The sequence below is a fragment of the Lepidochelys olivacea genome (genome assembly GCF_965140295.1).
Source record: "Lepidochelys olivacea isolate rLepOli2 genome assembly, chromosome: 11".
Classification (NCBI taxonomy): domain Eukaryota; kingdom Metazoa; phylum Chordata; order Testudines; family Cheloniidae; genus Lepidochelys; species Lepidochelys olivacea.
In genome coordinates this window covers 45,174,267-45,183,646 of record NC_140421.1, presented here as the reverse complement: position 1 = coordinate 45,183,646, position 9,380 = coordinate 45,174,267, and the positions used below count along the sequence as shown (strand labels likewise).

The following is a 9,380-nucleotide window of genomic DNA, read 5'->3' as shown; positions in this document are numbered from 1 at the left end:
TTTGAATTTTAAGTACATAAGCTAAAATATTTTTCCAGGGTTTTTGCTTTTAAATATGTAGTATGTATGATTCTTTTTCAGTCACTTCTCAACAAACTTTGAGACACTCCTGTTGCAATATGCAAATGACCTGCCACATGATTGGTCAGATGCCAACAGTTTCCGTTAGAATTGACAGACAGTAAAAAAGAATCTTACCGTCCCTGTATTTGTTTAGGAAACCCAGAGTACAGCTTGGTGTCACTTAAGAAGGAGTGTTAAGAGAAAGCTGAAACAAGCAAAGGAGGTTAAAGAAGTTGCTTTGCTACAAAAGATACTGACAATAAATCAATACTTCAAGGAGAGAGAGAGAAAGGAGAAACAGTGGATAAAGATGACAAGGTCGGTTTGACAGCCACTATTGCTGGCAGTGGTGGCCTTGGCCTTCAAGAGGAGGAAACTATAGATCACGACCTGCCAGAGGCAGGCAAGCCAGGACTGAGTTATGCAGGTGAGACAAATGCAATGCAATCAGATGAATTTAGCAGCGATCGTGCCTTGTGGAATAACATTGATGAAAATTTCAGGAGTTTTTTGGATTGCTGTGGGTTCATCTGCTTCTTGTCAAAACAAAAACGTTAAAAATTTCTCTGCTTCTGCTCGGGTGACTGGACAGAAGAAGTGTTGGCTGTCTGAAGACCTATTCTCTTGTCAGCTGCACAACAGTGAATCTGTTATGTGAGACTGCTTATTTACTCACTGGAAATGTTTACTGCTTTGCCTGCAAACTTCTTTCAACCAAAACATATGCCTTTATTGAACAATTGAGTGATTGGGAACACCCTGCATGTTTTTCTGAACACGAGAAAAGCTTGGCCCACTGAAATTGTATGCTGGCATGGATACGGCATGCAAAGGCAACAGGTACAGTTGGTGTGGGCCTAGCTCAGCAGTTTCAGGCAGAATGTCAGTACTGGAGAGATGTCCTTAAGCATGTTGTAGCAGTTATTAAGTTCTTAAGTGAGCATGGACTCACGTTCCATTGCCACAATGGAATAACTTTGGGACACTGTTCTTAAAAGGGTTTAAAATGACCAGCTTGCAGTTACAGAAAAGTGACATCAACCTGAATGCAGTAGTTCAGTTACTGCAATCACTAGAATCATTTGTGGCTTCTCTATGAGAAGAATTTGAGAATTTTGAAAATGCTGCTAAAAACACATGCAAGACTCTTTCACAGAAATATCAAAGTGATCCAACTCTCAAAAACCAAAACAGCAGATGACTCGGGACAACCTGAGGTTTTATTTGAGGGAATATAAAAGTTTCACACTGAGACTTTTTCGGTTGTAATCGACCAGTTATTAAGCTTGTCTTCATTGCCAGCTGGATGCATATAGGTTGTTGAACGACCACTTTGGAGTACTATTTGAAAACAACTTGCTGGACATTTCTGACATTCACAAGTGCACCACTGAACTTGCTGCAGTTTACCCCAGTGACTTGGAACAAAAATTTTCCCAATGAACTCATACAGTTCAAATTCTTTGTACAAATGAAAGTTTTCAGGCAAAGCGACCTTCAATCGATATTCCCTAATGTGAATGTTGCTCTCAGAATTTTCCTGACCCTACCAGTTACAAATTGTGAAGGAGAATGTACGTTTTCGAAGATGGCAAGGATAAAAAATGAACTGAGATCAACAATGCAGTAAAAGCATCGGAATGCATTATCTCTAATGGCAATTGAGTCAGAACTGGTTTGACAAATAGACTTTGGTGACATTATACATGATTTTTCCTCCCCCAAAACTCAGGAGAAAACGATCATTTGAAAGGTAAGACATATTTTTTATTATGTTTAATGTTTTTGTATTTTTGGTTACATAATGTGATAGTATTATTAAAAGGTAAATTTAATGGGTATATAAAAGAGAGACATTTACAGGATATTAAGTGTAGCACATTTTTCCCATTGCTATGTACAGATGCTCCTGGGAATGACACGCAAAGTCGGCCTGTCATCAGTTTGCTAAGCTTCTCCCAGTTCAATAGATGGTGGCAAAAGGGATCTTTGATGGGATAAACATCACAGAATCAAAATAATAACAACACGTAATCTCTTTAAAAGGAATGTGAAACTTTAAGGATGTGCTTACTAAATCAGAGAATAATCAATCCGAACGTGAAATAATAAAATGGATTATAGAGGGTTTGTTTAAATAATCACTCAAATAAATATAGTATTTTGTTGTTTAATGTTTCAGGCCTGATAAACAATTGACATGGATGGTGTGTTGCTTAATTTAATTAAGATAAGGTATTGGTGAACTTGTATTAGAGACTATTGGCTTGGCCTGTATGTTTTTCTTGTAGTTTACCACAGTGAGCGATGTTAAAAAAAATGTTTTAATGTTTCATTGCTACTCAGATAACAGGGAGGATATTCACAGGTGTTAATAGTTCTTAAATAAGAGTCTACAAGAGCACTAAAGTTTTAACATTATTTCATTTCGAGTTATTTTACATATATTGCATGCATCTAAGCCAAACCATATTTCCAAAACCATATTCATTTTCTATGTAGAAAAATTGAGCAGTTAATTTAGGCATACTGAACTGGGATATGATTTGCTTTATTATTAATGCAGTGTGTAAACACTGAATGGAGTCTTTGTATTAATGCATTTTGATACATTTGTGTTTTTAATGGGATGTGGAAGACCCAAATGTTCTTTGTGCCCAGGGCCCCAGTAAATCTTAATCCACCTCCGATTGTAGCTTCCAGTTCACAGGTAGTTGGTGTAGTTTTCTTTCTTCGCCCTCAGAGGCGGGGGGAACCCCAAACGGGACAATGCCCTGGAATCCAGGCTTCCAGAATTGTGCCTCCTGCCTGCACCCATTTTCACCAGGGCTGTAATGCTCAGGATGGCCCACATCGCCATCCAATGTGCAATCTGTAAATCCTTCCTGCCCCGGACGCAGGATTCCTGAGAACTTTGACTTCGGGAGTTCCTCATGGAAGATGCCATGTGCCCATGGGTGCATTCCCATCTGAGACCGGCAAAACTGCTGATGCACCAGCTGTCACAGACGGTCAGCGCTGCTGAGCATCTCTCAGGCACAGATCCCAATGGCACCGCGAAAGCCGGACAAGCCTGCCATGAGCAGAAGAAACAGGGCCACGGACATAAGGGCAGATCCCTGTCCAGGACTGTCCAAAAATGCAGCATTGCCTCTCCAAGCAGTGAAAAGTCAGGCGAGAAGTCACATGTCGACCTGGCTGCTCCAGCTCCAAGCTCCCCCGGCTCAAGGGTAAGGACAAGCGCCTGTGGAAGCCAACAGTACAAGTGCCGGCTCCGATCACTGCACTGGCACCTGCAAGCCTACTGCCTGTACTGCCGATGCCGCCTGGACCCTCGGGGTCATCCCATGCAACTCCTCGTACTTCTAGCCGCCTTAACCCGCTGATGTCTACTGAAGAACTGCTGCTCCTGTACCCTGGTTTTCCTCTGCTTCCTGGACCACTGAACATCTCTGTCCTTCCTGGCAGATGAACCATTATTGCTGCTGCTGGAGTGGTGCATCAGATTTCCCCACCTCGATCCTCTGGTACCAATGGCACTGCCATTGCTGGAACTGTCCTCCAAGTTCGAGGGCTTCATTCTCGCCGGCCCCACAACAGAATTCAGAGTCATGGCACAGACCTCCTCACTTGCCCCCTTATGATCCTGGTGCAGACCATCCATGCTCGGAGACCCTTACTACTGGGCACCTTAAGATCCTTACCAAGCATGCCCTGTCCTGTCTGTAGCTTCGTACCAGCTGTCCCCAGTGTGCCCTCCGGTGCCCTCTGTGTATGGGAAGGAGGAAGGAGAGATGGAACCGGGACTGCCAGTTCTCACAGTGGCCTGTTCCTTCCCAGATGAGGCACTCATTCCGACCTCTCTGTCCCCACCAGACGACTGCCACCAATATCAGGAACTATTACACAGCACCAATGGCTGGACATCCTCCAACCCCAAGTATCCTCATGGATGATTCTCCCCATTAACGAGGCTATCCTGCAACCAGCTCAGATGATATGACAGACCTCTGCCTCCTGAGCCCCTGACCCGAAGAGAGCAGAGAGATGGTACTTTGTCCCCGCCAAAGGCGTGGAGTTTCTCTTTACTCACCCACCCCTAACTCCTTGGTGGTCTGGCTCTCAACATGAAGGACACCTATTTCCACATCGATATTCACCCAGCCCCATTGCAAGTTCTTCCTCTTCACACTGGGGCACAGCCACTGTCAATTCCAAGTCCTGCCCTTTGGCACAGCGATGGCTCCACACATATTCACCGAAGTCTTCGCTGTTGTAGCAACACAGATGTGCAGTCTCAGCTACTCTGGTTTCCCTTACTTGGAAGAATGGCTCCTTGTTGTACTTTCCCACCCCCGCCTACTCTCCGCCATCCTCTACCCTCCATGCATCTCTCAGGGTCTGCTTCAACAAGGAGAAGTCAGTCCTCATCCCTACCTAGACGATAGACTTTACTGGGGCCTGGCTTGACTTCATCGCAGCATGGGCCTTCCTTCTGGCTGACCACTTCGCCACCATCATGAATCAAATTGCAGGACTGCGCTGCAACCCCCGCATCACTATCTGCTGCTGCTTCCCCCTTCTTGGACATCTGACAGTGTGCACCTCAGTTATGCCACATGCCCGTCTTCACATGCGTTGCCTGCAGCTTGGCTCCTCTCTGTCAACAGACCACAATGTGACCACCTGGACAGCAAGATCCTGATTCCCCAGCCGGCACTGCTGTCCTTCATCTGGTGGACCAATCCACTCACGTGCTGGTCAGTACTCCCTTCAAGCCACCCTCACCACAAACCAGGCTCACAACAGATACCTCCCTCACAGGTGGGGGCGCTTTCTAGGCAGCCACACCACGCACAGCATCTGGATGCCTTGAGAAGCCAGGATGCACTTAAACCTCATAGAACTGCGTTCAGTCTATCTCACCTGCCAGACATTTCTTCCCCACATACAGGCCAAACACATCCAATTGCTCTCTGACAACACTGCAGTGGTGGTCTACATCAACAAACAGAGCGGGGCAAGAACTCCCTCCCTCTGTCCATCCATCTCTTGAACTAGAGCATCAATCATCATGTCACAGTCCAGGCTATGTATCTCCCTGGCACCCACCAATGTGCTCAGTAGGATGCTCTACCTGAATCACGAGTGGGAACTGCACGACAACACCCTCTGGTACCTTTTCCACAAGTGGGGCACACTGTGATGGGATCTCTACGCCACTCGTGAGAACCACAAACTTCCGCTTTACTGTTCCAGGGGAGCTGTGCAGGAGGACTCGCAGGGCGATGCCCTTTTCCTCCCTGGATGGACTCTCTCCACTCCGCCTTTCCCATATCCCCCTCCCGCAAATCCTACGCAAGATTCGCCGGGATCGAGCCATGTTTTGGCCCCGCCAGTTTTGGTTCATGGACCTCCTGAACCTCTCCACCCGAATGTCACCTCACCTCCACACACTACCTGATCTCCTCACACAGGACTGGGGCCAACTCTGACATCCCAAACCTGGCCATCTTCACCCCACAGCTTGGTTTTTGGATGGAGCTTGGAGATAGACAGAGCATGCTCCACCCCTGTGTGACATATCCTCACCCAGAGAAAGCGGGTATCCACCATAACCTGCTTGTGATGTTATTGACATGAACTGTGACCGTATAGATCATTGTTGCAACCATTGTTGGTCCCCTATAGATGCACCAAACCTTGTACAAAGGAGGTAAAGTAAGGTGTCTATGGAAAGGTTGTAATTTGCTGGTTATGCTTATGCTGATATTACCTCTTACACCTCTTCCAGCTGCTTCTCCCAAGCTCCATCACCTCTTTCTTCTCTGGGTTTGACCCTCATCCATACCCCAAAGTCATCTGAGGTGAGCTGAACAGGCTGGATTTGAATCTTGTTACATATAGCTTGACATTTCTCAAGCGAAAAAACTGTTGCCCATACTGTTTGGGAAGGGGCTGGGGGAACAGAAGAGGAGTCAAAGGACTCATATCGACTGGTTTTTTGTCCTTTCTCTTTCCCTTTTTTTGCCTTTTTAACATTTTTAGAGTGCTGTGGGAGTGCTGAAGCTCTGCTTCAGCTTTGGTGTGGCCTTTTGTGGCTTACCTTCTTCAGGGTCTGGAGCCCTCTGAAGAGGTCTTCCTCATAATCCTCCCTCACTGGGTCCCATTTCCCAGGGGAAGGCGGGAATTCTTGTCCAACCCTTCCTGATTAGCTTGGGAGGAAAGGCCCTGCTTCTTTCCCCAGGGTGCTCAGGATCCACTTTAAGACTTGGATGGAGGGACTGGTGGCCCCGCAAGCCTCTCCTCTTTGTTCTGCAAGGGTTTCTGTTACTTATCCCTGACTCAAGTGATCAGGGTCCTCCTTGCTTTTAGAGCTTCTCCCTGCTCTGCACTGGGAGTTCTGGTACATTTTTCCCCGGTTGAAGCCACAGCTGCCTTGGTGGGAAGAATACCCCACCTACCTTTTCGATTAGCAGCCCTCGGCCCTAATGGAATTAGGGTTGGTTGGCTGGGTGCAGGCTGAACACAACTCACTGTCTGCCAAGCCTGGGAAGGCTGCCTCACAAACAGAGCACTGCTTGGCTTTAACCCTGTGTTTTCTTGGCTGCTCTGCCATGCTTACATAGCAGCAGAAGAGCCAACAGGGAAACACTGCAGTGGATGCTCAGCGAGGGTTAAACTACTGAAGGTGTAACTGACCCAGGAAGGAGGAGGAAAGGGGAAGAGGAGAACACTGCTCCCCACTGCCCCAAAACTGGGCAGAAACAACTCAAATTGAAAGGTAAGGGTGAGCGCAAGAGAAACCAACACCATCTGCTGCCATGGAGGCAGAGAACCTGGTGGTAAGAAGGAGCAGAGGGATCCTGTCCAGAGCATGAGGCACCAAAAAACTGATCTGCCTCCACGGAGCTGCAGAGAGAGAAGAGAAGCCCAGATGTCCAGAACTGTGGGAAATGCTGAGCTGCAGAAAAAGTAAATATACCATGTATATGCGAAAAGATGTGAGACATGTGTACACATAGAAGTGTCATCAGGACATTCAGAAGATGTATACAGGTAAATGTAATTTACTTAAACACCAGATGCATTAATAGAAGACTAGATCCCATAGTATGGAATAAAATTTTTTATCTAATAAAACTTTCTTTAATAATATTTGCCCTCTGTGGTTATGCATTTCAGTCATTTTTTCAGATAGGAAGTGCCCAGCCTCCTTCCATAGACATTGAACTGTGGCATAAAAACATTTAAGAGTCCAGTTTCTCAATCAAAAACTATAGAATCACCTTATGAAAAACTGTAAAAATTAATTTTGCATAAAAGATATTTTGACAACACAAAAAGCCATTAACCCAGTATGCATGAGTGCCTCTACCCATCCCCCAAACAAATTCAGCTAAGAAATTCAAGTTGGGAGCGGACACAGACAAACAGACCAGTAAAGTATAGTGTGCATGATAGAAAGTGCCCGCTATGTTTATAGTGCTATCCAGCGCCTGGAGAGAAACCAGAAAACCTCCTATTAAATCCTTCTGTGTTTCTAACACTGTTGCAAAGCTATAGTGAATTCTAATTGTATAAACAGTTATGGGGAAATGTGAGAAAGTGTGAGGCCATGTCAAATCAGTGGCACATATGATAAATATATCACAGCATTACGCATGTTGGATATGAATTTTCTGACTAGCAACCCAGATGCATTTACCAAAACTGTCACAAAGTTAGCTAGTTTTCCTGTTTCAGTCTGATTACATAACCAGCTTCGCAAAGCTAAAGCATGTACAGCAGGTCACTTTCCCTTCTCATCAGTTTAGGTGGATTTTATTTTTAATAATACATGATCGCCAATATTTAGAATATGAATAAAATCTGCTGCTCACACAAGCCTAAGAATACATATTTTAAAATGACTGATTGGATATCTTCATGTTTTGTTTAAGGCATGAACAATGGCATATGAATGGGAAGAGCTTCCAGAAAAGCATTATGTCTTTTTGACAAGGCCAGTCCAAGCACATCCCACTAAAGGACTAGCCTCAAGCTGGAAATGATAGACTGTTGTAACACAAGAGTTTTTAACAAAATAAGTTAAAACAAAATTTTTTTTTCTTGCATTTTGTTTGTTTGTTGTTACTCTCAATGTCTGTTTTAAGCACCAGTTGCAATTTTGTGTATTACAACCTCTTCTGAACAACTTTGGATAATGTATCTGCTTCCTTTGTTTTGCATTTTAAATACATGAAACTTTAAAGGTTATTTTTAAATGGCTGCTGCAAAATAAAAAGGATCCAAAAGTGGTCAGGGACCTGGTCTAATGCACTTTCGAAAGTCCATTATAAAGATGAATATAAAAGCAAATGGTAGGTTTTCTGTAGACCCACAAACCACATTTAGCTATAAGAAACATATTGTGCATAGTTATTAATTTTTTCTTCAGAGAGTGATATGTTTACTAGATCTACATTCTCAGTTTACCAGAGTATGGGGGTTTCTACTTTACTAAAGCCAGGATCCTTTCGCAGTTCCCAATAAGTGTCATTAGAAACCCAGCTCTCTCTTTGATTGGCATCGATAACTTTTCTGCAAAAGCAAAAAAAGACAAAACAAACCCAGATGAAAATTGTCTTAATAAAGGTTTGATTTAATATTTTAAAAGGATAAAGCATAAACATCAGAGATTTAAAAATAAAACAATTTCATAACCTGTGTTAAAAGTGAAGGCATTTTAGAATATCTAAGGATCCAATTCTACCATCTGATTCATAGAACCCTGCACCCATGTGAAGACTTCAATGGACTCTGTGTGTCTGTATGTGTCCAACCATGTAGACGAAATTGCAAGTTGGGAGCCTGATTTACTTCCACCATTTGTGCTGTTTGTTTCCTTTCTGCATTTCACTCATTTTCTACAATAAAATTATGCCAATCATTTTCACCAGTTAAGGGAATGTTTTAATTAAAACAAACAAAAAAAAGAAACCACACTACCTCTCCCCGCAAAAACAAAACAAAAACCAGAGTAATTACAATTTGAAAAACGACCTTAAAAATTCTGTTCAAGTTGTTTTAAACCTTCTTTCCACCACCACTTTCTTTTTTTAAATTACACAGCTAAATTTAGGACAAAAATGAGTTGATACATTTCCTTTGGTATTTCCTTCTCCACTATTAAGTTTGAGGCACATTGGCAGGGTGATCTGAAGAAATATTTAAGGCTATTGCCCACATCTTACTTCTCTTGTGGACTAACTGGGAACGTCAGCTTCCTAGTTTGGTTAACCAGTATTAAATTAATTTAAAAATATGTTAAAATT

The 9,380-nt window shown here is 43.6% G+C and overlaps 1 protein-coding gene across 3 annotated transcripts in view; it reads right to left on the bottom strand.

Moving 5' to 3' along the window:
- Nucleotides 1-1,856: 1,856 nt before the first annotated feature.
- Nucleotides 1,857-9,380, bottom strand: part of OSBPL6 (oxysterol binding protein like 6) — a 198,889-nt gene continuing 191,365 nt past the window's right edge. For all 3 annotated transcript variants that reach the window (XM_084642916.1, XM_084642917.1, XM_084642918.1), the window contains one exon: nucleotides 1,857-8,646. In XM_084642916.1, the coding sequence (XP_084499042.1) occupies nucleotides 8,538-8,646 (109 nt within the window). In that variant the 3' untranslated portion in view covers nucleotides 1,857-8,537. The remainder of the gene's footprint in view (nucleotides 8,647-9,380) is intronic.